The 27,230-nt window shown below is 39.9% G+C and overlaps 1 protein-coding gene across 2 annotated transcripts in view; it reads right to left on the bottom strand.

The window, feature by feature from the left end:
* Window positions 1–4,314: 4,314 nt before the first annotated feature.
* Window positions 4,315–27,230, bottom strand: part of MRPS6 (mitochondrial ribosomal protein S6) — a 45,955-nt gene continuing 23,039 nt past the window's right edge. Inside the window, exons 2-3 of one of the 2 annotated variants that reach the window (XM_031612608.2) lie at window positions 16,163–16,302; window positions 4,315–4,948 (exon numbers count right to left, since the gene is read on the bottom strand). In XM_031612608.2, coding sequence (XP_031468468.1) covers window positions 4,768–4,948; window positions 16,163–16,302 — 321 coding nt within the window. In that variant the 3' untranslated portion in view covers window positions 4,315–4,767. Of the gene's footprint in view, window positions 4,949–7,270; window positions 11,113–16,162; window positions 16,303–27,230 lie in introns of those variants that run through there. The other variant, XM_090122217.1, reaches the window with a different exon arrangement.

The following is a 27,230-nucleotide window of genomic DNA, read 5'->3' as shown; positions in this document are numbered from 1 at the left end:
CCTGTCACACACAGAAAATGGTGGAGCAGACAGCCTGAGAGATCAGAATATGCTACAAAAGGTTTCTCCACTCTGCCTCACCAGCTGCTATGTTCAAGGTGAATCGTGAAGAGAAATTCAAACCTGAAGCCTCCTTCTCTCTGTATGCAACATTCAAGTCAGCCCTCCGCAAAAAATTGGGCAGAACTTACCTCATTAACACAGCCAGCAGTTCTGTGAGAGCCCTGCAAGTGTTAGTCATTCTCCAAAGTGTACCCACCAGCCCTTGCACAGAAGCTTCTCATGAATCCTGGGAACCAATACAAGTCTTGAGTTCTCCCAGCTCCGCCAAGTTGGCTTGCCCTTCAGAGAAGTAAATCTTAATGTCAGGATGCAACTGTTCCTACAGAGCTCAGAGAGAGGCCCCATACTGAGTCAGTGGAACTGCATTATTCCCCCAAAAGCATCCCCAACATCAACACGTTGAAGACTGTAATAAGCCAGATTTTCTCTGTGCAAGTTAGCAATCTCCAAACAAGGTTGACTTGGCAGCCCAAGCACAATGCAGAAATAACAGGGATGAAAATTCTCCCAGGTTTACAGTAAACATTACCATCCCATAAAAATGTTTTTAAGAGGCAACCTTGAATACTCCAGCAATGGGATCTGTCAATACATCCCTCCCCCTCTTCACCAGCATTCAATAAGTGGTGTCTCTCCCACTCCTCCGCAAAGTTGCACAAATAGCAGTGCAAAGAGAAGCAGCATTAGCCTAAGGTAGTCCACCAGCTGCAGCCTGTGTGTTTCTAAAGGTCTGCCAAAGCAGCAGTAAGAAATCAACGCATCACATAGGTCACAGAAAATAACACATTTTTAATCTTCCCTTCATGCAGCACTTGGGAAAATGCATGTTTTGGCTCCGCATCAATTCTCACTTTTATGGTATCTGAAGCTCAGAGTTCTAGGAAGGACAAAATAACAATTCCATTTTAATTTCCCTTGTTCTGTCTCAGTGGGTGTAGGGACACAGCACCAGTCCCAATGAATTTATCAAGAATCTCATTTGCTATAGCTGTTTTTCTGAAAGCTCTTCAGTCAGATGTTACATGAAAACCATGCCAGCCACTAAGATTGAAAAAAGTGAATCATAAAAGCTCAAAAATCTAAAAGGTCAATAAAAAGAACCATGCATTTTAAAACAGTACTCATTATTTTTTAGCCCATGATTACATGCCACGAGTTTGAATTATCTGGAAGAGCTTATCATGATTCTTGAACACTTGCTGGAGACACTGGCAGTGCTGGTCAGATCCTGAAAGCCATTCTTGAGAAGGAATAAAATGTAGCAAACAGGTTAAGTCCCAGAAAAAAATGCTGTGACTCCAACTGCTTCAAACAAGTTAGCACCTTGCTAAACAGAAACTGATTTCATTAAGTGACAAGAGATGGGTTTCTGTGGTCAGAGCCCGTGAGTCATTGGAAAGCTGCCCTTGTAATTATTGCTGCCTCTCCACGTGTTTGTTGTACCTGGCTCAGCCCGCTGCTTCAGCAGTCTACTAAGAAATCCAGTTGAAAGGTGATTTTTGGAGAGATCCATTAAAACATTTTCAGTGACAGCAATATTCTACTGACATTGATGATCCTGAACTCCTTTAAGCTCACAATGTCAACAGACTACTGAGATGTACAGAAGGTGTACAGCTTCTGGGTTAGCGGGAGCACATCACCACATGCACAAATTTCCAGGGTCAGGCCACACCAAGTGCTTTGCAAGCACAGTGCTAAGTGCTCTGAGGGTGCATTGCCCTCAGCCTGCTGAGAAACCACAGCACAATCTGTATTCAGCGGAGTGAGAGAGATCAAGTCAGGGAAAATGTGTGATTGAAGACATACCTAAGATCTCCACCACAAAATCTCTTGTGCTTTTTGTTTGCCAGAAGTAGGATAGAGAAGAGAAAGTACTTCTGACCCAGGAGAACTGCCAGTTGGTACGTTAGTACTTACATAATTCAGTGCATCTCCACAATCCACTGGGCATCTAGGAGTGTAAAATTACTTATTTTATACACTTGTGAACATAGAATCACAGAATGGTTTGTGTTGAAAAGGACCTCAATACCCACACCGCCCAAACCCCTGCCCTGGGCAGGGCTGCCCCCCACCAGCTCAGGCTGCCCAGGGCCCCATCCAACCTGGCCTTGAGTGCCTCCAGGGATGGGGCACCACAGCTTCTAACATAATCTAAGGAAGCGTCAAAGCACTTCATTGTCAGACTACAGGGTAAAAAAAAGATTGAAGTACTGCTACACAAATTGTTTAGGCCTTTGGAAATGCCAGTGGAGTTTGACGTTTGATTATTTATTTGACTCTTTCAGTTCTCCACTGACACCATACAGCATCCTGAAGTTTTATTCTTGGAGATCGAGAGTCCAGTGGGACAAATCAGCTCTCAACTATCAAAAAACCCCAGCACACCATAAAGACATGCTAAGATTTTCCTTCTCTCTGTTGGGAGAATCTGTGACAGACAAGGTATAGCTCCTAGCTTTCTTCCATAGCACAACTCAGGCTGCCCAAAACCAGAACTGCTCAAATCATCAGATATAATCCAATGCCCATTCCAGCATTTATAGCTGCTGAGAGAATGTGTGCACTGTTCTGCATTACTTTCCTGAAATAGCTAACTACCAGTCTAAGCGGCTGACTGGGCTAAACAAATTGCAACCCAAGGCTCCCTCCTCATCCTCCCCCACCCAATCCCTATTAAAAAAAAAAAAAAAAATTATGTTCATATTAGAAACTATCAATTATGAAAAAAAATAGTACATCCAGTTAAGAGACAGCTATTCAGCAGACTTTTTATAAATAAATCCTGCTGTTGAGGAAGCACGAGTGCTTGTGTAACCACGTAGCAGGCCTGCAAGTGCTGCTGTGCCTGTGGCTGCTGGCTTCAGTGGGCACTACGTCTATCCCAAAGGCAGAGATTTTCAGTCCTTCCCCTGTACACAACCAATGCTTCAGAGTATGAGGATACTGGATTGGTAGCATCTCCTTATGCTTTGTTTTCTGGCCTTTTGAAGACCATCATCTCTTAGAGCTGGTACTGCTGCTTTTCTTTGGGATCAGCTGAGGCTCGGAGAGATTCACTAATGCTGATCCACTCTTGGGATAAGCTGGACTCAGGAGCCTAAGTTCTCTATCCCTGGCATCCACCATGCACCATTCAGACCAGAAACAGGGACATGAAAGTCCAACTCTCTCAGGTCCTGATTCATAATAAATACTATCACATGCTTCATAGATAATAAGCTGGCAGCTCATCCTCAGTGAACATCTACAATTTTCCTTCTGAACACATGCATCAACATCAAAACTGAAACAAATTAAATGCCAGATATAATATGATGCTAAAGGGAACAGCATAAAGACAAACAAACAGTATTTGTGTATGTATAATCCGTTTTCAATCTTTATTTAGTGAAGCTGAAAGCTTATGTATTCTCCTTTCTATTGAAATGAAATCCAGGGCCCAAATTCCTAGCCAGAGGATAACTGTTTTAAGCTAGATTTGAAAGCAATTTTTCTTAAACAATAAAAAAAACTCAAATAACCAACAAAGATTCGTTTTGTGTACCTATGCAAAACAAAACAACAACAACAAAAAAATAGGGAGGGGAAGAGTGGAGAGAGCTGTAGGTGAAAAGCTACTACAGGTGGTGACACAAGGGAGAACCTTGTCTTGTTTTACACACAGAACACCAATTTGTTCTGCGAATAGGTAGGTGACCAAAAAGAATTAAGCACTCATTTCTCTAAAGACTGAAATGAGAAAAGATGATGGGAATCTTGGTTTCTTTAGGCTACAGGTTTCTGTTCATGTCCCATCAAGAAAAACTTCTGAGAAATTTGAATAAAACACATTTTTATGTATTTTTCTATTTGTAGTTCGTGCTTCATATGCTGCTGGCCTCAATTCTCCACACATCAGCAAAAAGGGCAGCACACGAATCCAACCCCATAACACAGACTTACAACCACACAGCTCCTCCTGGCTAAGCTCACACCTGTGTGGAAGGAACGTCCATCCTACAAATATTTTCCTCCATTCCAATGTCCAGTCTGGCTCTAGTTGATGGTAAAACAAAACACCTTTTATTCTTCTTTCACTCAACACTATGGTCATTCTCTCAAATGCTGCTCAGTGAATACAGAGTAACTTTTTACCGGTACTTTGAACACAGTTCTCACATGATCATAAAGAAAAATTTGGCATGTCTTTTGGCAGTGTGAGTCATTTCTTTTTGTACCTTTTCTGGTCATAAAAAATGAGTCGAGTTTTATTTTTAATCACACTTTTATTACCTTTTTCCAAAAACAAGCAAAAAAAATCCTCAAACAGATCACATACTATTGTGCTATATTTACACTGCAGACTTCTTAATCTCTAATGTAAATATGCATACTATGAAGTAATCTGTCTTTGGAAAAGAATGCTATTTTGAGTGTTGTGATGATGGATAAATCTTATCAATGTAATATTCTAAGAGAAAAGAAAATCCGTTTTCAGAGTTGTCAAACATGAAGATAAGCATACAGATTAATTCTACTCAAGTTATTTAAACAATTTTAAAAGAAACCTCCAATGTTACAATAACTTAAGCGTGCTATACCACACACATAACATAGCTAAAACTGATTATTTTTGATGGACATTACTTATCAAAATTGTATTCAAAAGTAGGACTAAAAAAAATCATTTAAAAGTTTCAAACATGCAATTTAGAGTATTCATTTCTTCTTGGGAATTAGTTTGTCTTCATAGTTGACAGGGACTATGCCACTGCATTCTTCTGTCTTTGACACAGGATACTTTATAAAAGCACGTCTAATTATATCAATATCACGTCCTAAATGATCCATCATGGTCGAAACAATTGACGGCGGGCCCTCTAAGTCTACCAAAAAATACCTGCAATGAGAAACACACATACAATAAAACAAAATACCTGTACTACAACTTGAATTCAAATAAGTGAGATATCTCAAATGAAACTCAATTTTTTTCTAAAGTTCCACTACCAGAATTCTTTAAATAAAAACTCAGTACTATTTTGATTTCAAATCTGAAAAGTTCAACTCAAGCAGGCTTAGTCTGAGCTCTTCTTGGTTGCACAGCACATTAAAGGGAACTTAATCTTCTTGTACCTGCTCCATACCTGGATCTGAATCATAGAATGGCCTGGGTTGGAAAGGACCACAATGATCATCTAGTTTCAACCTCCCTGCTATGTGCAGGGTCACCAATATCTGAATAATGTTGTGTTTTTGTTTTTTGTTTTTCTTTTTTTGAATGGTGGCATATTAACTTTGCTTACAACGTGCATTCCCCTTTGAATTCACAGCATTGTTTCATTGGGAAACAAATGTCAGTGTGAAATGTCTCAAGCTTACATACACATAGGCATACTTCTTCAAAGTTCTGTTTTGGAGCTGAATGCAAATTAAAAAAACAAAACTAAAGCAAACAAAAAGCAAAAACAAAAGCAAAAAAAAACCCACAAACAATAAAATACACCCATATAGATGGACTTATTCTAAATTAGGCACCTCTCCAATGTGAACAGAGCTTAAATCATCAATGTGGGGGCAGGAGCTGAAGCTGCATTCAGGAAATGCCAACTTGCACAGTCGGCACTTGACAAGCATGCTGACTTGCTGATCTTGGCAAGAGTGAAAAGGTCTTCCTTCCACACATGCACAGAATGTATAAAATACACTGCTCCAGGTAAGCACTTTGTCTCCACCACACAACTACCATTGGCATCTGCTAAACAAACCCTACTGCCTACCTACAGAAAGGAGAACATTGCTTGCCTGTTAGTATCCTGAATTAGTATAGTATATAGTATCTATATTAGTATAGTAAATACCTTGATTGAACCTTCCCAAGAAGCATCACCCTGAAACATATCCTGAAAGTAGTATCCCTTAAATCATGAAGTCATACTACAAGAACTGCACTCCTAAATCTCTAACACCGAAGCAGGATCAAGCATTCCAGTTGGATTTAAAAACTGTACCTAACAGGACTGTGTTCTGCAGGAGATATAGGCTTTTATCAAGGTGAACATCACTTCCATAGAGGTAATGCTGAAGGATATGTCCCCAGAACCAGCAGCTGGAATGGAAGGCGAATGGGAAATACAGGAGGTGGGGTCTCCAAAAGCAGACAGATGCACATCCATGTTGCTGACCTGCATTAGACCTCTTTTTACCTAACTAAATGCCTTGCACAATCAACGCCAAGAAATAGTACACACACAGGAGACCTGTTAGGTCAGAAATGAAATCCAGAAATCTGCTGGACTGCTGCACAGAGGTGGAATTCATACATGGAAAGCATACATGCAAAAAAAATTCTTATCAGCCAGACATCCTCATCCTGAACCTCTTACGCCTGCATCTGCATCAACAGTCACAATTTAGGACTGAAGACTTTTTCAGAAAAAGCAGATGGAAGCATTAAGTTCCCCCAGGTGAGGTGAGGAGCCTGACGGCAAGAAATCTCCTTGCAACCTGCACTGAAGAAGCCACTCCTCCAGAACAGGTGCCCAGCCGGTGCAGGCCTTGGCTGTGCATCACAGGAGTGGGGGACCAGCACCAGTTCACGTCAGCTATGGTGACTGCAGCAGGAAAGGCTGCTGCGAGACACAGGGACAGCTTGCCTTAAGGAGGGCTTGGAGGGTGGTTCACTCCTCCTTGCAAATCTCCACAGAGGGAACGGGGATCGTCTTAATTTGTTTGGAAAAATGATCTGCCTCCTATTTTCTGAAGATCAGAAAACAGGAGATGCCACCTGGTTAAAAGTTTAGGGAGAAGAATGAGTTTGAAGCTTGGACAAGTCATTAGAACTGTAGCATAACAATTCTGAAGAACGCACACCCTTTGAAAAGGGAAAGTCTTTTTCTGTTAAAGCCATTAAAAGCCACTGGTAAATTTAACAAATGCCACTTAGATCTTCTCCATTGGAGGAACCCTTCCCAATCCTCTCACACTTGTGACTAATATAAGGGAGGATGGGGGGAGAAATCCCAGCTGATGCCACGCCATCGCTCCCATGCCCCCTTCCCCTAGCTTCAGGTTTGCAGGAGCATTCATTCATTTTGCAAACCATGCCCTCTGACACACCATATTAATCCCACTTCTCCAGAATCTGATTTCATTTCTGCTTGCAAGTGGTATGCTGCTTTTCATTGTGCTTCTAAAACGGCAGTACATTTTTACTTGTTGGTTTTGTGGTGTTTTTTTTTTTTTTTCCTTCAAAAGGCTGCTTTGCAACTTTGTGCTTTCTCTCACATTAGCAAACGGTGGAAATTTCCACTGACGCACTGTTGATAACTGAAGGAGAAGTGGGGGATGGGAGGATGAGCTGTTGCAGCATATCTTTATGACTCCTCGCAGAATAGGTATTTTATCTGAGGACACAAAACTGCAGTAATTGGGGACAAAGCCATTTTTTTTTTTAAAACAGCAACCAGTCTTCAAGGTAACAAGAAGCAATTGCATTCCTGTGTAAAAAAGAATGAAGGAGGGCCAGCAATAAAAAATGTTATTCTTTCATTAAAGGAAGAGAAGAAAATAACAGCTGCAAAAAGAATAAGCAAACACAATTGACAATGCAATTCCTGCGGAGATCCGGAACACCTTCCCTCCAAATACATGTATTTAAATCAGCTGTCATGAGGGTATGGGCTTTTTTTCACCCACTCTAATGAGGCATGCCTCAATTTCAGCCAGCGATCTATGACCCCCTGATCAACCCTGTCGTTTCTGCTGTTTGTGTAGTAAGCAAAAGCAAATCCCAGTGAGATTTATAGATGGGGAAAAATAAAGGAAAGGAACTACCTCATTTGTGCAAGCAGAAATGCAAAAGTATTTAGGCTGTCTAGGAGTCAGCCGAATCATCAGGGGAGAAATGCAGGAAAATTCCATTGATTCAATATGAGACCACAGTTATTTTTGTCATCTTGCTCAACTGTAAATAGAAGGATGATGTAAATACAGGAGAGCAGACTACCCAGTGAAACGTATTTCAACAATGCTTAAATTGAAAAAAAAAAAAAAAATAGCCAGGTTTCATTTCTCTTTTTTAACATACCCAAGCCAGAAATGGTTTGAACATTGAACCCTAAAGATGGACACTATATGGCTCCAAAGAATCCTGAATGACACCTGGATCAAAACTCACTAGTAAATCATAGAATCATGGAATAGCCTGGGTTGAAAAGGACCACAATTATCATCTAGTTTCAACCCCCTGCTATGTGCAGGGTCACCAGCCACCAGACCAGGCTGCCCAGAGCCACATCCAGCCTGGCCTTGAATGCCTCCAGGGATGGGGCATCCACAGCCTCCTTGGGCAACCTGTTCCAGTGTGTCACCACCCTCTGTGTGAAAAACTTCCTCCTAATATCTACCTAAACCTCCCTTGTCTAAGTTTAAGGCCATTCTATATGCAATGTGCCTGTGGAGCAGAGGAAAAAGCACACATACGGTTGACTTGGAAAAGGCTGTGTGGTCCCACAAACGTTTGTATGCTTAAAGATGGTAAGTTCAAGCTCCATTAGCTATCTTGTCATTAAATTTTTCCTTTGCACATCAACAGTGAGTCTAAGTAAGCTTCCCTAATGGGAAAGTGGAAGATTAGGCAAGAAAATGTACAACTGAAGCACCCAAGAAAGGAACAAGAAATTGTCACGAGGAAAGCAAGCTGTGGTACTCTCATGAAAATAGCTGGACGTTCATTTTCACTCTGATAATCCCCTGTTAACAAAATTGCTTGGCTACATGAATGCCCGCTTCATGTTTGGAACCAATGCATTGTTCTTGAAGAGCCACAGTTTGCTTTTTTCCTCAATTCTTGCAGCTACTTGTCCTCAGTGGGGTAGACAGGCGAGCTTCTGTTCAGACAGATTATCGTGTTGTAGCTGGAAGGATTAGCCCAATGTGTTATTTCTAGCTTTTAAAAAACATGCATGGAATAGATGGGAGTCCCTTTAAAATCACAAGGACAGCAACTTGGAAGTCCCAGATTGAAACCAAAACCTGGTATCTTAATAATTAAACTGTGCCATAACAGGGATGCAAATAATCCATAATAAACCAGTACGCTGGGGAAAACTAATTTTTTTTTTTTTAATTGTCCACAGTCTTCAGAAATTTCATTTGCCAAACCTATAGATAGATTCCTGTTATTAAGCTAATTCAATAACAAAGATATTCTGCAGTGTTGCAGAAAAATAAAAAAAACACTGCTTCACTGCAAAACAGAAAGCCTGACCTATTCCAACTATTTTAGAAGCCATGCTCACTGGGCAGCATTTGAAAAGTCTGCAAATTTGCCACAAAGACAGCTGAAAGGATTACTGTTTGGGAGTGGCCATTACATTTAATCAACATGCTTGCACAAAGATGATACAGAATTTAGTGCACCAGAAAAAGACACTTAGCACCTCAACATCTCAAATTATTGCACTGTGACATTTCTTCTAGCAAGCAGAAAACTGCAAATTGCAGTCTCAAAGATAAGGTAAGGAAAAAAAACAACAGCATTTCAGGGCTCTGATACCCAAGGTACGTGCACACTTACACATGCACATGGACAAAAACATTTGAAGGGAAAGTAATGGTTCAACTCATCAATGGAGAAAGCCCCATCTAGTGGAAGAAGGCAATCAATTTCATAGAAAATACTACATACGTGCCTAATACTCAAGCATTCAAACTTGTTTTGTTCTGACCCCAGTACAATGCAGATTCAGAATTCCTTTTTGCTGAAACAGACCAAGATATAAGACATTCTCAAATCTGAACAAACCAAACAGCACAGGCTGTACATTAACTACAAAGGAAGTCTGGTGGTATTAAGAAAGTTTGCAAGGTCTTTCATCTGTTTTTCTTTTCTCCAGTTTGGCCTTCAGAAGCCATAAAAATCAAGGGTACCTGAGGGAAAGTGAAGGTGAATCACCTGCAAGATGAAGTCCTTCAATCATATGATCACTTGTATTTTAGGAGGAGGGACTGGGATGAGCTGGTTTGTGAAAACCTGAAAACAATCCTGAGAATACCTCTGATGGATAACTTATTTCACTCTTAAAAATAAGTAAAATTATATCCAGATAGCATGGGTTACTGGACAGCAATTTAACACCCTTTGTCCTCAGGGAATAATATTCTACCACAAGTTGCTTGCTTAAAAATAAATTGTGTAAATACAGTTCTTATATTGTAGGAAAGAAGTTTGAACATAATTCACATAGATAAGCTTACAAAATACTCAGTCTCTTAAAGAACTTCATACTCAATTACTGAAATACTCCTCTCAATAACTATCTATTCCTTGTATATTAGCTACCATGGCACTAAGGAAATGAGGTAGACTCACATCTCACAGCCCCTTCTTCCCTAAGCCCACATTTTGGCAATGAACCATGAAGTCATGAGCCACATAAAAGCAAAACACAAGGTGCTTCCACAAAAAGGAGAAACTTCTTCAGATCCTAAACCACCAAGGGGTGCTGGGAGAAATTTGTGACAAAGCCAAGACAGCCTCCAAGGATCGCTAGGGTCCCTGTGCAACTCCAAAAGAAAATTCCCCAAGCACATGTTAAGACAGACTTACAAAAGCACAATTCACCATGAACAGAAGTAAGACCTGAGCTTGCTATTTCAGAGAACAAATAGGTTGATGAGGCAACTTGGAGTGAAGAGCAAAACAAAAAAGATCGAGAGACAAGCAAATAACAAATGAGCACTGCCACCTATTCAAAATCAATTTTTAAAGGGGGAAAAGAAACAACAAACCAAGGCAATGAAAAAATTAGCAAATAGAAAATGGAAATTGTTATGAATAACCAGAATTATGCACAGTCTAGCTAGAGAACTCACAAATAAAGAGAATGAAAAAGTAAAAGATGTAAGAACGGTCTAAAACCATTACTATGTTAGAGGCAGATTAAGTAAAGGAAAGCACACTTACACAGAGCAAAGCAGAAGGGAAAGACCACAGTGCTGTACCAATTTACCAACAGCACTAAATTTGAGCACCGACTAGGCTGATGAACAGCATCTTTTCTACAACAGAAATAACAAAAAAATATAAATAGCAGTAACATTTTCAAAAAAATCTCTAACAACAAATCTCTAGAGCATATCAAGATACCCAGAAGGCAGCAATATGCAAACTCCAATTACGCTTGGCCACTTTCTTCTCCCTAAAGCCCCTGCCATAGCTCCTTCCAGTGTAACAGAACCCTAGTTTGTAAAACGTTTGAGCCACTACCTTCCCAAAGGAGTGCCTCAAACCTATTTTTTAAAGATCTGTTTTGCAGCCTCCCTTGTACCAGCTTCCCTGAAGTAAAAATATCCTGCATACCAACCACCTCCCCCAAACCAGCTCCTTAATCTGATGCCTTGAAGCATAAAGTGTCACAAGCATATGATTAAGGCATAGTCTGGCAAGGCCAAAGAAAACAGGTATGCCACAAAGTGCAAACCCACAGACTGTACTACTGAGGTCTATCATTTTACAAGCAGTTGCAATATTCCTCAGTTCAGCACTGACCACATAGGCAGCAATGGCTCTGTAATGTCATCAGCAAGCCATAGTTTAGACCCTTCATTTGAAAGCAGCTTTGAGAGATTCATTGTTTCTGTATCATTTTAAACAGCAAAGAAATCTAGAGTTTAACATTCCTTGAATTCATACACTTAATTTAAATCAGTTCGCTTCTGTTTGTTCCAGAAATAAATACATCCCTATATGTATGATACAGTACTAAAAAAATGTACAGGCAATTCAAGTACATTGTATCAAAAGCAGTTAAGTCATGGCTAGCAGAACAAATACTTGGCACAAACCTATAATCCATTAGGTAATACAGTCGAGAAACCTTATTTACACTCTCCCATTGTTTTTTTTTCGGAGACGTGATGGCCATGGGCAAGTCACTCAGGCTCAGTGCCCAGTACAGTTAGTTATATACCTAACCCATACTGGATCCAAAGCATGCTTGTGTCACGTTTCATTCATCTGTAAGGTGAACAGTATTTGTTAAGAATTTTTTTTACACTACAGAATACACTTGAATCATACTCTTAAATAATTTAAAAACAAAATAATGCTCTGCTACAGCAATTGACATCATTAATTAGTAGTCACTTTAACTTCCATTTAAAATACCAATCCACTAGCAGTTTATAAGTTTTATTCTCCTCATGTATCTATACAGTTCCTGAAGTATACTCTTTTCATAATTCCCTAAATTCAAAGCCTGTCAGTATTAGGTCTCTAAAAAACAGAAGCTGTTTTCCGAGATCTGTTTTAAGAGATGCACTTTACAGAAAGACCTAAATTTCTTTTAATATACACTCAGTGCACAGAGACCACCTGTCAGTGAATATTCCAGAGGAAAAAAGTCAATTTTACATGTGATCTGAGGTCTTCAAAGCTGCCAGTGGAGTAAAACCGTTCATTCCAGTGACAGCTGTGGGCCACTATCCCCAATGGCAACCTTTGAAAAATCACAGCTTTATAGATCAACTGGCAGCAGAATTCTCACTCTCCACTAAGTCTCCTGGATATTCTTAAATTCATAATGTGATTGTAATGCTGTATAGATGAGATAGATGATGCTGAAGCACTACAGAACGGAGAGGGAAAAAATCTGTACTGAGAATTCAGGATACCTGCTTAATGACCAGTGACATGCATTTTAGGTTTAATTCTTTGCCACTTACTAAAGACACCTCTGTCTGCCTCCGTCAGTCACACTGTTTTATGCTACGCACCGTATGTAAAGACTTGAATTACAGTTAAATTAACTAAAATGAAGTTAAAACGAACTAAATGAAGAGAACATACAGCAAAAGACTGGGAGAAGGATGGCCTCTCGACATGCTGCAGAGCACGTCTCAGCAGAGCTGTGAGCAGCTGGCAGTGCCACGCTGATGGGCCTTGAGTCAAGATAAGGAAACAGCTTGGGTAACAATAGCTGTTTATAAGGGAACCAGGATGTTCAGGAAAATCATTTTGTCTTCCCAGTAAATACTCCATGCAGCTGAGGGGACTCTGTAACACTCTGAGTGACAGAAAGATGGTTCGTGCAGAGGTCACTAGGGCTGTCTCTAAGAGATGCTCTCTATTAAGCTGTGAACCATGCTATGAATATTGTATTGCACTAATTTTCACAAAGTAAAACCACTCAGGAGGTCAAAGGAAGTAATGGATTCAGTGTGCATCCTGAGCCCACGACATCTACATGCTCTCAGAAAACAAACTACCTGAAGAGCTCTGCTGAGAATCACAAAACTAAACAAACCAACAATTCCACCCCTCAAAAATGAAAAGCTTTCAAAGGTTCACCACTCTCCCTGCAGAAACGCAGCATCACTTGCACTCTCACAGAAGCCCTTTGAGTCACTTCAGAAAAAGCCCAGAATAATTAAAAAGAAAAAAGGTTAGAGACCACACTGATTAATATGCTGTTTAATCTAGCGCTCAATACCAACTTGGTATGGAAGAGGAGACAGGCAGAATTAACTTGTTATTTAGAAACAGAGATCTTAGATTTCTTAGTGAGTACAGGTGTATGTTTAGCTTGATCTTGAGTTTTCTTTCCCTTTCTTTTTAATGTTTTCCTGTTAGGAAAAAAAAAAAAAAGTTACTTTTATGGGTGCTGTAAAGTGGAACTGACTGATTTTATGAGGTGGACAAAGATCTGACTGTTCACTTTCTGTTCCCATACTATGTTTAGTAGCCTTAGTAAGTTATTCTTCAGACCATATAAAATATCAAGTAGTGTATTAGGAATCCATCACCCACAGTGAACTGCAACCTCCCTGGCATATGTACACAAATGCCTTATCTCACATTACTAGGTTCAGAAACTGCTGCTCCTTCCCGTTATAACATCTTGTTTCTCCTGAATTTAAGTTATCCAAATAACATTATTCTTTCCTGTAATACACACTTCTAATCACCTCTCCCTTTTAAAAAGCCAGACAATTTAGAGCAGGGAACTGCCATATTCAAATACAGAGAGTCCAAATCCACAGCAAGCAGAATGAAGGCTAATTATTTAGAAATACTTAAACTAGGAGGTGGAGGAAGAACAGCAATGGTCACATTAATCTGACAGCTTCATGACCATGATTTAAAACATGGTAATTATTTGTTACTAAAACCCAATCTCAAACAGAAAATTTATCTCCTATAAGGACTGCAAAGAAGAGGGTTACAGTACGCTGATCCCCTCCTTCTCCCTATTAAACAGATAATCTGTTGTAGTAAACAAGTTAAACTAGCTTACATATCTGAAAGATCCTTTGGAGAAAGGATTAATGTTTATAAATATCTAAAGGGAGGCAGGAGGCAAACAGATGAGGCCAGGCTCTTCTCAGTGGTGCATAGCAATAGGACAAGGAGTAATAGCCTAAAACTCAGTAAAACAAAGTAATAGCCTAAACACGGTAAGTTCCATATAAACATCTGGAAGAACTTTATGGTTAGGATGACAGAGCATTGGAACAGGTTGCCCATAGATATGGTGGAATGTCCTTCTATGGATATATTCAAGACCCGTCTGGATGCCTACCCGTGCAACCTATTGTAGGGAATTTGCTTTAGCAGGGGGTTGGACTCAATGATCTCTTGAGGTCCCTTCCAACCCCTGCGATTCTGTGATATGCCTTCTATTCAGTTCTGTTACATAATTCTATCTGTCTACTGTGTTCTCCTTCTTTTCTTTTGGTCTCTCTGCTGAAGAAACCAAGACCTGACCTCCAAATTGTTGCTACTCAAACCAAGGGGAAACTGTGATCCAAGGTGGTAAAGTGTTTCAAGGTGTTAAGTGCTCTAAAAGAAAATCTGGATGTCTCAACTTCAGCCTTAGCTCCCATCTATAATAAGTTATATTAGCTCCTCACTTTGCTTAATCACCCTGAAAAGAATAAGATAATTAATAATTCTGCCTTGAGACAAGGCTTTGATTAGCTCCTGTGTGGAGACAGCAAGACTAAAATGCAAAACATACAGGATTGAGCCACATTTTGAATGCAGACTATCACAAGATCGCACTATGGAACAAGAGTGCAAGAAATTCATGGCCACAAGTGCCATTGCTTTCGGTAAGGAACCGGCACACCACAGAGGTTTCCCTCCCTATCCTTTCTGTCAGCCTGCTGTGCTCCCCTTCACAGAAGGGAGAGGTCTTCAGCAGAGGGAGCAGAGCCCCAGGAAGTGATCTAAGGATGGCTTCATAAAAAGCACACCTCTGGAATCACCTCATTTTCTCTGGTACCAAATGGCTACCAAGGAAGGTGGCACACATACTGGTCAGCCACCCGATGACAGCCAGCTGCACTGGAAGGATGGGGGAAGCGTGCAGCTAATTGTTATTTGGACTACCGCAGGCAGGCCTAGCGCCGCACAGCACAGGTTGCCTAGCAACATTTCTCAACCTTAGAGGAGAGCCAGCCTCCATTTCCATGTCGGAGGTAGTCCAAGGAGCAACAAACACCAACATGAGCAATCGGGGTGAAACCCACAGCACCCACCCAGCCAGCCCAAGAGAAGCCTGGCACCTGATGGGCCAGTTGAGAACCGTCTCGGGGGGCAATTGGAAGCTTTTATCCTCTAAGCGAGCTGCACTTACATGGTCATCTTTAACAGCCGTACCACAAACACAAGTCCTACGGGATACATATGTTGATTAACATTTAGTTCAGATGCATTAGATAAAAAGAATCAATCTTGCCAATTAGCAACCAGCAGATTAAGTAAGACTTTTATCAGTAAACAGCCTGACTGGCTTGGAAAACAGTTACGTAAAAACGCCCTAACAAAATAACATTGTGTACACTAGGGAAAGCAGTTCTGAAGGCCTGAACTTGGGCCACACACAACATGACATCTGAAAACGAACAAGAAGCCAACACCAGGCAAAACAAAGAGGCACAAAACAGGGCAACACATGCACAAAGAGCCCCGCATAGCCTTGCTGAGGTGACAGACATCGCATATCTACTCCCCAAAAGCACAAGGAAGACCAGATGATGACAGTTACATAAGTACATTTTATAGGAGCACTGAAAGGCTTTTTAAGAAAAAATGCATCATGCATACCCTCCTCTCCTGTGGCGATGGTTGTGTTTGGAGATTTTATACGGCAGAGCCCTTTCTCCCAGGTTTTCGAGGTTCCTCACAATGGCTCCTCTCTCCATGAGAGCCTCTACAGTGCGCTTCAGCACAGCTGCAGTCTCAGGCTTTTAAGAGAGAAAAAATAAAAAGAGAGCAGGAAATGTACACAAATCTCGTTATTCTTATTATGTGACTACAATCAACACATGCATTTGTATGGCTAAGTATCAGAAGGGAATGTGTAGTAATCAATGGATTTAACTCACCTGGTGTCACCTTGGCAGATCCTTGCACAGGTCTAAGTAAATATGTATGGCAAAGAGCAACTATGAACTGACAACAGTTTGAAAGACTCCTAGACCACCGATGCTAGTTAATATTGCTTATTAAAACATTTAAAGTGAACATTATGGGGAATACCAATCTGTGGCTTGCTGGAGATAGATAACGATTAGCACTACATTCACTTTGAACCATCACTTCAACAGCACACATGTAATAGACATTTGGACCCTTGCCTAAATTGCTGCATGTCTCATTACAGTTGCACAGTTGATATTCAAGCCTGTTTAAGAATAAAAGAACTGGCATGCAGTAATTAGTCTAACATGCAGAGATTTCACTCCTCAGAAGAACAACTATGAGGAACAGGCAGCCAAAAAACAGTAGGTGAAACAGATGCAATATTTTCTTGCTTAATGCAATGATTTCAGCAGTGATACTTAGTAACATCTATGAAAATGTTAATAAAGTATAAATTACAATGTTTTGAAAACAACTGCAAACTTAGCACATTCCTAGTGACAAGTATTTGAAGAAATCAATCTCTTGCAGGGAAAGGAAAGCAAGTGGACATCAAACTGAACACAAAACAAACCACAAATTCCCAGCTCCCTGCAAAATTTCACATCAACGTATATTCCCAAGTCTACTTGTCTGTAGAAATGGCAATAGCTGTAAATGATAAAGTAATGAAAGAGCTGGTTTTCAAAGTACTGCCCTTTCTCAGGCAGGAAAAAAAAATCTTCCGTATTGAACTTCAATCATTTAATGAAGAAGATTACTCAAAGTTAGCCTCATGATTCTAAAAAGAAGGGCTGTTTAGCACCTGAATCTCTTAATGGAAACTGGTGAAAAAGGTGCTACCATAATCTTATAGTAAGAAGGTGGTGTAGTCCATGCCTTGGCGTATAGAATTTCTCTCTCATTTTGCAGAGGATGAAAGGTGATAAGAAGGAGCTTCTACATGCAGAGTAAAGGTGTTCAACAGGCAACATTTTGCAATGTTGACTGCTCTTGGAAAGACCAGGAGCACAGATACTTTGAAATGATTTCTTGTTTCCATGAGTTAACTGACCTGTGAAAGTCAAGAGTCTGCACCTACTGCTCCTAACTATAAATCAGAAATTTTATTTCCTTCTCACCTGCTAGATGAACTGCTTGGGAAATTTATTTTCAACACAAAGACCCCAAGAAGAAATGCCTGGGATGTGTTTTCAGTGTACGTTTAGGCTATGTTGTAAAACCATCAAAGCAACCAGACAAGTCCAAATGTGAAGAAATGTCACTACCTTGCCAATGTTCTTCAACGCATTAAAACTAATGTTTCTCACAAGAGACAAATACTAAAGGTATCTCTTGTCACAGTGTGAAAAATTAGGGTGAAGGCATTGTTAAAACAGCTTATGCATTGCACTTTGTTAATTTAAATCATATTTTATCTCAGATACAGGAAAATCATTTTTCTGTCGACTTAGGATATCTTTTTGCCTTCTTGCCACAAAGCAAGCTGTTCTCACAAACATTTCAGGTGTCTAAATTTGACTTCAGTCTCTTCCTTCAAGCTTACCTGCAAAAAAAACAGTGTGTTCAAAACTTATGAATGAGAGACTGGCAGACAGACAGGTACGCTATACAGCCCTCACATGAAGTCAAAGTCTACATATAAATCATGCCATCTGGAAAGCCAAGTAGACCAAGTGGCATTTCATGTTTTCTTTTATCATAATAAAAAAAATTTGTTCAAATTTCTGCTATCGAAGAAGTATCAGTAACAGTCAGAGAAAGGTAACAGTTTGGCTTTACTTGACCCTACCCTCCACAAATGCTGTAACACAATGGAGTGAGAGCAGAGCTGGGGCTCCTCTCAATACTTTTTCCATGAACAACTATTTTCTCAAGCTCTTTACAGCTCTTTGACACAACTTAAAAGACACAAAGATGTGAGAATCTGGCTCAAACTCTAGATATGTTTTTATGCTACTTCCATTAACACATGATCTCAGCACTCAAAACTCATCCAAATCAGGAGCTGCAGGTGAGACACCTTTCTAACAGTGGCTGCTTCATAGTGTTGCACAGACAATCCAAAAAGCAGGGTGACAAAACTGTTAATGACATCCATAGGTTCATGCTGCAAGCACTGTACCAGAAATCTGGCTTCAAGAAAGAAGAGAAAAATAACAACTATGGCTTTTGTGAAACAAAAGCACTGATACAAGTATCATTCTCTAGGAGGTTCTGACTGCAAAATAAGAATCTGACAAAGACCACTAGGATTTTACTTACTTGTATTAATAATGGAAAAAAAGTAGGTTTAGGAGAGAAAGAGTAGTTAATTAACAGCTTCAGTATTTTGTGCACTGCAGCACACCTGTAGTGCTTCCAACACTAGGCTGGAAAACACACACTTAGAAAGGAATAGGATCTGCCATTCGAGTCTTCTTCTGTGCCTGCTCTGTGTGCTTTGGTTGCAGAAGCCTCTGTGGTGCTCAAGCACTTATCACAGGAAAAATCTGTCAGATTAATGAATAAAAATACCATTAGGTTTACTGTTGCTACTTGTTTCCCACTCAGAAAAAAAATTCTGATCCATAAACTGAGTTATTTTCAAAAGAGACCATAATTGATCGAGACTTTTAGACAATCAGCAGCACGTCCAGATGTGGACATGTATGATATACCCTTCTATAACAACCTTATATACTTAAGTTAAATGTATTGGATAAGTTTATTCCCTGCTTCCCTCCTACCCTCAAGTGACACTTAAGCTTTCTGTATCTTTTATACTTGCCAACAAATCAGCATTTTCCTTGAGTGGCAGCATGTCCAACATGATGTGCAGTTTCCAAACACAATGAAATCTAAGATAACGTCCTACATATTTAAAAAGAAAACAAAACAAAAAGAACAAGAAAAGAAAGCCACAGATTTCTACATTCAGAATTGTAAAATATTACGCTTTTTTGCAACCTCTCCATTTGTGGAAGTACTTTGAAAACATAAACTAATTGTTGGTTTTGAAAGCTTGTCACTGCAATCCCTCTCATTCCTCCTCTCCAAAAAAGATCATGGTTCACCATAGCTTGCCTAAAGCCATCAACCAAACTATATATAGGCTAGCCTGCGCTAACCATAATATCCACAGACACAGGTTCCTTGGCTTGCCTCAGAGCCAGACCAGTTGAGGACATAGGAAATGGTACTGCCTGGCTCCCAACCCAGAAGCCGCAACATTTTTTCCTAAACAGCCAGCAGTTATTCTAGTACCACAACTGCGGAGAAGCAAGGAGGGAAAATAAAAAAAAATAAAATAAACTGAAGAAAAAAAAAACAGGAGCAAATGGCAGCCAGTGCCAGAATACCCATGCTGGAGAGCAGGAAGTGTTAGAAAGAGCATGTAAGCCCTGGTATGCAATTCTAGCCCTTGTTCATCCTCCTGGGTGCATAATTAAGCCAGAGCCCTTTCAACTGGGTTCACCCTTAGTGAACTTAGTGAACTTCATCAGAGAATGCCATTCACCGTTTGGCCATAAGTAATTACCTTATTCTCCAGGAGATGCAGAACTAGTGACCCCATTATGAATATGGAAGAAAGAGGGGGGAAGTCACTGCAGACTTTCCAAATGCTTTTACTTGGAAAATACGTACTTGGAAAACTGCCCTAGGAAAACTGAAGGACTATTATCTACAGATCAAACTTCCTCAATCCTCTACCCTATGCTTTTAAAACTTACAGCTGCACAAGTGAAAATGTGCTAATTAGCTTGTTAACCCTGTAGCCAATTGTCAAACACAAGAGTGGTACACTACAAAAGATACTTTCTGTCTATGGTTGGCTGGATGAGGAACACTGTGGTCACATTTAGCAGAGAGAACTTCATGCCTCTGCCTTCTGTCAAGATAACCAAGTGCTTTTTCACAAATACCCATTCCTTTGGGCCCACCATCACCATAGCCTACAAATGCAGACTGCCTCCATGCAAAGTTGAGCTTATCACTCAATCATGTCTGTCTACACTGCACCCTTTCTTTCACTCCAAAGCCTCCCTGAGTCAAAGATTGGTAGAAGTCCTACAGTTACAGTGTGGGTATGTGCTTTTGTGGCTCTTTTCAGTGTACCATAAATATCATGAGTGAGCAGAAAGTTATTTAATGCACAGACTTCTTCAGAATCTCAACTGATTGCAAAAATAGGAACAGATGAGGGGTACAGTGAACTGTTGCCCAGGATCGAAGCCACAAATGCACAGTAATAACCAGTAAGTACTGCAACACAGCTCCAACAACCTCTTTGTGAGGGGAACTTATGATACACCACCAGCATGAGTAAAAACTCTACTACAGTTTTCATCAGTTGTAAAGAATTCAGATGGCTCTAAGCAAGTATATTTTAAAAAATGGGAAACAAAAAAAAAAAAGGGCAACATACTGAAGGCATAGAATTTTTTGTCCTACAGGAGGCTAAATGGATGTGAGCTCACCAGCTGAAGCCATAATATGCACTTCTCAGGTGGGGCAGAAACTTGGCAAGAGTTTGAAAGAGAGCTTGGGCAAAGCTGACATCTCCGAAAAAAACAAGGAGACTCGCATCCAGTCCTAAAGGAAAGGACAATTCTGTGGCTGAAATTAGAGCCATCTAAAAAGACTGCAGCACTATTCCAAGTTTCATCTAGTTAGCTGGCCAGGGGGAGCTCATGAGATGACAAAGTCAAAAGAACAGTAATAAAAAGAACTGACTGAAAAAGAAGCCTTCTCAAGCCACTAAAGCTCTTGTCCTAGAAGAAAGTGGAGAGGAAAAGGGAAATGGGCACCAAATACTTAGCTTTAAGGGTTAGTTAGGACTACATTCAAGTGCTTCTGACTACTCACTCAGTTAATACAAAGCATTTAAAATCAGTGGGCATCCTCCTAAACAAAAAGAATTTCATCATAATTAGCATGACTGCCTTCAAATTCCCTTCAATGTAGTAACAGTAGCATAAAATTATGTCTTTTTTTGGTTGATAAGCAGTTACAAAAGGTTCTTCTGGGATTCCTTACTGAGGTGGAAATCAAAAAATGCAAAAATATGGTTAGAAGAAAGCTGCAATTCAAAAGCAGTTAAACTAGAAAAAAACCTCCTTAATGTTACTGAATATGTAATTAAACACTAAAACTTGTTAGTGAAAATGATAAAAACACGTATTTGTAAATTTGTCGAGATCAACACTGGCATAAGAAAGAAAATGAGCTTTACAATGAGAAATGACAGGAAACTGGAGAGAATCATTTAACTATAACACCCTGCTTTACTACACAAGACGAAAAAACAATCAGCAGATTAAGAATTGGGAACACAGAAAAAAAATATTGCTAATATTAGTAAAAAACTGTAGCTGGGCATGAAAAGCAGTGGTGTCACTAGCTGTCCTGTAACTGTCTAAGGAGCAAGCTTGAACTCCTGGTGCAAGACGTGAAGCTGCAATCACCATAAAAACATAAACGACATGGAAAAGTAGCTGTTGAGTACAACCAGTGATAGACATGCACTACTTAGAAATGACCAAAATAAAGATAAAAGTGGTAGATCAAGTGAAAAGTAAGTGTGCTAGCCATGCTGCACCCATGACAAAAAATCATTTGCATGTGACTTCTGAATGTAAGAAGGGTCTTGGGAAAGTAAGCAACAAAAATTTGAGGAGTCAGGACACCTGACATAGAGCAGCACCAGATAGGAACAGTTCTCTGTAACTGTGACAGTATAATTTACTAGGTATAGAGTAAGGAACAAACGGCAGAATCCACGTTCGTATTTCCATCAAACATTTATTGGCCAAGGCAGAAAGATGCTCTAGAAATGGGTTTAGAAAATAGTTAAGAAGTTTTAGACGGTAAGTCACTATAAATAAGTATGGGGGAGTGACCAAAATTGACTCAGTCTGAATTTAATATAACACCACATCCTCAAAACAACTCTTTAATCGGCATTTTAATGGAGGCTAAGCCAAGGAATTAGCAACTACACCCGATGAAAATTTGAAGCTGGAGGCCTGTATGCAAACAAAGCAACTTTTCAAATCAAAGAGCTGCTAATCTCTCTTCTGTCCCCAAATCCACCTTTCTTCTTCAAAGAATCTAAATTCCACAAGATTTTTTTAACTCAGAGTTTAAGATCAAGGGAAATTACTGAATCTACAAAACTGAATTTAAACCCAAGCAATACCAATACCATATAAATATCAGGTTTCAGATAATTTAAAACATTAATCTCAACAATGACATGACTTACATTTAGTTCATTTTTAAAAGTATCAACTCTGATAATATCTAAGAATTCTGGAAGTTGTCTTGTAATTCTCAACTAAACAACACTGCCAACTGTAACCAAATCCTCTGTAACTCAAGGCCATTTCAGTGGTTTATTATTAGAAATAGTTGATTTAATAAGTAGATACTACCTGAGATACAATTAAACATCTTCCTTAAAATCTAATTCAGAAACTTACCCTCTTCTTTTCAACCACAATGAATTACAACGTGGACTCAAATCTAACACTCATAGTAAGGTAAGGTCTACTTACCAGAAACATGCTCAGACCAAGTTTACCAGAAAACACAAGTCCAAAGGTACAGAGTACACTTCATCAAGCTTATTTTGTATATTTATTAAGCTTAAATAGGTTCAAATAGAAAAGGAAAAGAAAAAACAAAAAAACAACTAATGGTGGGAGTTGTTTCCAAACGCCTTTTTCTGGCCCATGTTTGGATCACATGCACATTTACGACTCCCTGCTCTTGCCTACAGCTCTCACTCTTTCCACATTTGCCAGGTTTAAGATTAAAAAGTAAAGGCCTTCCAATGAACTGAACAAAAAGATGACAGGAAGAGCAGAAAATCGGGAAGTTGAAGAAAATTTTCTGCAATGTTGTCATACAGAAGATTGGAACCACGTTTAAGAGGCTTCTTTTATCATCTCAGCATTTCTCATTGTTAAACCTCTACCTGTGTATATAAAGAGTGCATACAGTTTGCCAATTTAGGTCATCAGCTGTCCCCAAAGCAGTCAGCAGATAATATTAAAAAAATCCTGAAACTTCCAACTTCAAGAACTTTTCCATTTGAGGGAAAGTGCCCAGCATCAAAGATCCACCTTAAAAAAAACCTGAGACGAACAAAACGTAAAACCACGCTACATCATGCAGTCTAACCTACTCAAGATCTGAATCAAGTCATACTTAGATGAGTGTGTAACAGAAACCCCATGTATGACGTATTTAGATATAATCAGGATCTTAAACACCACAGAGAGCAAAAGTTTGCTTTGTCTTCTTCCCCATCTTCACACATTGCAGCTACGGTTTACTGCTTTCTTGAGAAAGCTGTTTATAGCTTCTCTGGATAAGAGGACCTCTGGTACACTTTTACCTATTAAGATGTTTAGCCTGACATAAACCTTATGAAAACAGGCTGCTGCTGCTGCTAACACAACTGGTAATTCATATAAAGACTGAACCATTCAACAACAAACTTAAGTTGAATCCTAAGTACCTCTTAAAAGCGTTGTATGTATTATCAAACATCTCAAGATAAGCCCAATTTTAATTTCACCTTCTATATTCACCTGTAAATTTAACATCAGTATGGAAGACTTACGGACAGAAGGGCTCCAAAAGTAATGGCTGCTGCTCCAAGTGAAGTCAAAGCCAATCATTTCTCTTGCTGTCAGCATTCTAAAGGAAAAAGATGCCCAAAGGCACAGCTTACTCCTTCAGGTGCCTATCACCTCAATTCACTAGCTTCTGTACAAGTTGGAGAAGGGACACAAATCAAAACACTGTTACGCTGCTACTGACATTGCCTTCCTGGATGCTTCAGGGACAAAGCTATCAGTATTATGAAAAAGAATGGCTTTGCTGTTTTGCAAAGAGCACGCAGCATCACAAGCATTTAAAATGCATGCTGCCTCCCTGTCCAACTCTGAATAGGTGATAGCAAGTCTGGTACTTCTCCCTGCAGGGAACAGATCGCTGTCTGACATGGCACACACACTGGCAGCTCAAAACCCACAGAGATTCTTTCACTGTAATTACTCTGGACATATTCTGCACGCTAGGTATTTTTCAAGTCAGCTTTCACACTTCTGTAATTGGAGAAAAGCTGTGAGATGGGGAAGGAAGCTGGCACTGCATGCCTTCCAGAAGACAAACACTACTTCAGCTGAGAGTCACAAGCTGCAAAGTGCACAGACAGTTAATTACAACATTCCCCAGGTCAAAGACTTAGAGTTCCAGTCTTTGGACAGTGTACTTCTATCTTTCCAAAACATCCACAGCAGTCACTGAGTCTTGGGATATATTCCAGCAAAGATCCAAACTCCAGACATAGAGTGTACAACTAGCACTAGACTAGTCTAAGGCACTGAATGAGAGAAATATTTTAAGTACTAGAACTAGAGATCTGATTCCTAATATTAGCTGTTATACTCATCACAGTTACCCTTAGTGCTGTATAATGAGAGTCAGGACTACAAAAAATGAACGTAGTAAGTAACAAACCACAAAGATTTTGTGTGAGGACTGTGGTCATAATTTTAAAATCCTCCTGCTTTTGCAGAAGATTAACTGACCTCGACTCTAAACCAGAACAGCATGTAGGGTGGAAATCACACTGTTTTCATTAAACTGGTGCACACAAGCGAAACTGAACCTTGACAACTTCTTGGCCAAATTTTCCTATATACAAAATATACATAGGTTACTCTGAAAGTAATGCCTCAATGATTTCAATGGAAACTGCAAGAAAGAGCACAGTAAAACTATTTGGGAGAGCAAATTCCAAGCTATAAAATGCTATCAGTACAGTCACCACCATCAGCCATGCATTTTTGCCAGCAATGAACAAGAGCCTGCATGCTGTGCTCATAAGAATCTGCACCAGTGGAGGTGACCAACTGTTTCACAGCTTCCATGGCAGCTTCACTGCTAGGAAAACACTGCCCACACAGTTCATCTTTCATTGGCCAAACAGATGAAAGCCAGAACGTGCCAAATCTGAACAATATGGTGAGTGTGGTAGGACAGTCCACCTAAGATTGGCAACATGCTCCATGATCTTCAAACTGGTATGGGGCTTAGCATTACTGTGTTGCATGAGAAAGGTAGTCACCTCCTCTGCCTGACTCCAGTAGTTTGAACCTTCAGATCAGTCAGCACTGCAAAGTAGTGGTTGTCCAGGAAATACAGAAGGATCACCCTTTTCTAACTCAAAACACAATGCAGATCACTTTCGCTTCTCTATCTTGAACATTTTCTTTCATTGGAAATTCATGTCATCACACCATAGACTACTATTTTGACTCTCGCTTATAGGGGTGACATCACATCTCATCTCAGAAACAAGACTGAAGGTGACAGTTTCCTGGATCACACGGTATTGGTTCAATAGGTCCTGACAAACTTACATACGGTATTCTCTCCGTTCCTGTGTGAACAAGAGTGGGACCCCCCTGGTGCAATATTCAGCTCCATACACAGTTCCCTAGTAGTTATCCACTGATTTGCATGAATGTGCTGATCAAGATGCTCTTCATTCTGTGGCGACAGCTGTGTACAGCCACCTAGAACATGGCTTATCTTTCATATCACTGTTGCTGCTGCTGAAATAAACTACCCACAGCCTCACAGTGCTAACATCCACTGTTCCGTCTCCAGAAATGTTCAGCAAGTGTTGATGAACATCAGTGGGTGCCATTTTTTCCGCATGGATGAATTCAATTCCACACCTTTGCTTTATACACGTTTCCATGTCAGATGCCACTGTCTCAGACTGCCCCTCTGCTGCCATCTGTCAGACCACAACAAAATGAAACGGGATATTGGCGGGAAGGTTCAACCTCTACTGCTGTACCACCAACATCCACCTCTAATGTCATGGGCCAATAGAATAAAATAGGAGGCACTACTTTAATAGCAACCCTTGTACATATATATTTACACATACATATGGATATTCAAAACTAATTTACAAAACTAGTTTCAAGGTCTAGATAAGTATTAAAACGAGTTAGCTAGGTCAAGTGTTATAAGCATCACAGTCATTAAGTCAAATCACCACCGTATTCCTATCCATCTACATACTCCCCAAAAAGCAAATCACAAAGTTCGACCTGATTAAATGATTAAATGTGCTTACTAGATGGATAGGGGAGGAAAAAAAAAAAAAAAAAAGCACAGAATTCAAACTTTCTGGCTTGCTCACTTTCCTGGCACAACATAGGCACAGTACAAACTAGGGCAACCACATCCAAGGAAGGAGAATTCACTTTAGCGCCAGTAGGCAGAGTACTTATTACCACCCTCTCCTTGAGTTTTTCCAGTGAACCCTCAAAATAAATGCTGCTGCAGCATTTACAGAGCCTGCCCACAACTTGCCTGGGCCAGGAATCCACACCCAGAGAAACATGAAGGTCTCAGTAAATTGGGTATTGGGAGTCTTTGCTAATTAACACAAATGGAACCAGTAGGTGACAAAAATACTTCCTGATCTTCTTTTAAAATCAATGAAATGGAAAGCTGCTCACTGGGTAATCACCCTATAGACCAATTAGATAACTAATTAATTAACAGCTAACAAAAGCATGAGTCCTCTCCCTCCCGTAAGTCACAAATCCATGCCAAATCTGCAGGCAAGAATCTTTGCTTATTTTGTATCCTGAGTCAAAGCTTTCTTCTCCAAAGATGTTTTGGACCCATTTCTTTAAACATCAGCCAAGCTTCCGCTTTGCTTCTGAAA

The sequence above is a fragment of the Phasianus colchicus genome, chromosome 1 (genome assembly GCF_987193195.1).
Source record: "Phasianus colchicus chromosome 1, bPhaCol1.hap1.1, whole genome shotgun sequence".
NCBI lineage: Eukaryota > Metazoa > Chordata > Aves > Galliformes > Phasianidae > Phasianus > Phasianus colchicus.
The sequence above is the reverse complement of the archived record's forward strand: the minus strand, read 5'-3'. Positions and strand labels throughout refer to the sequence as shown.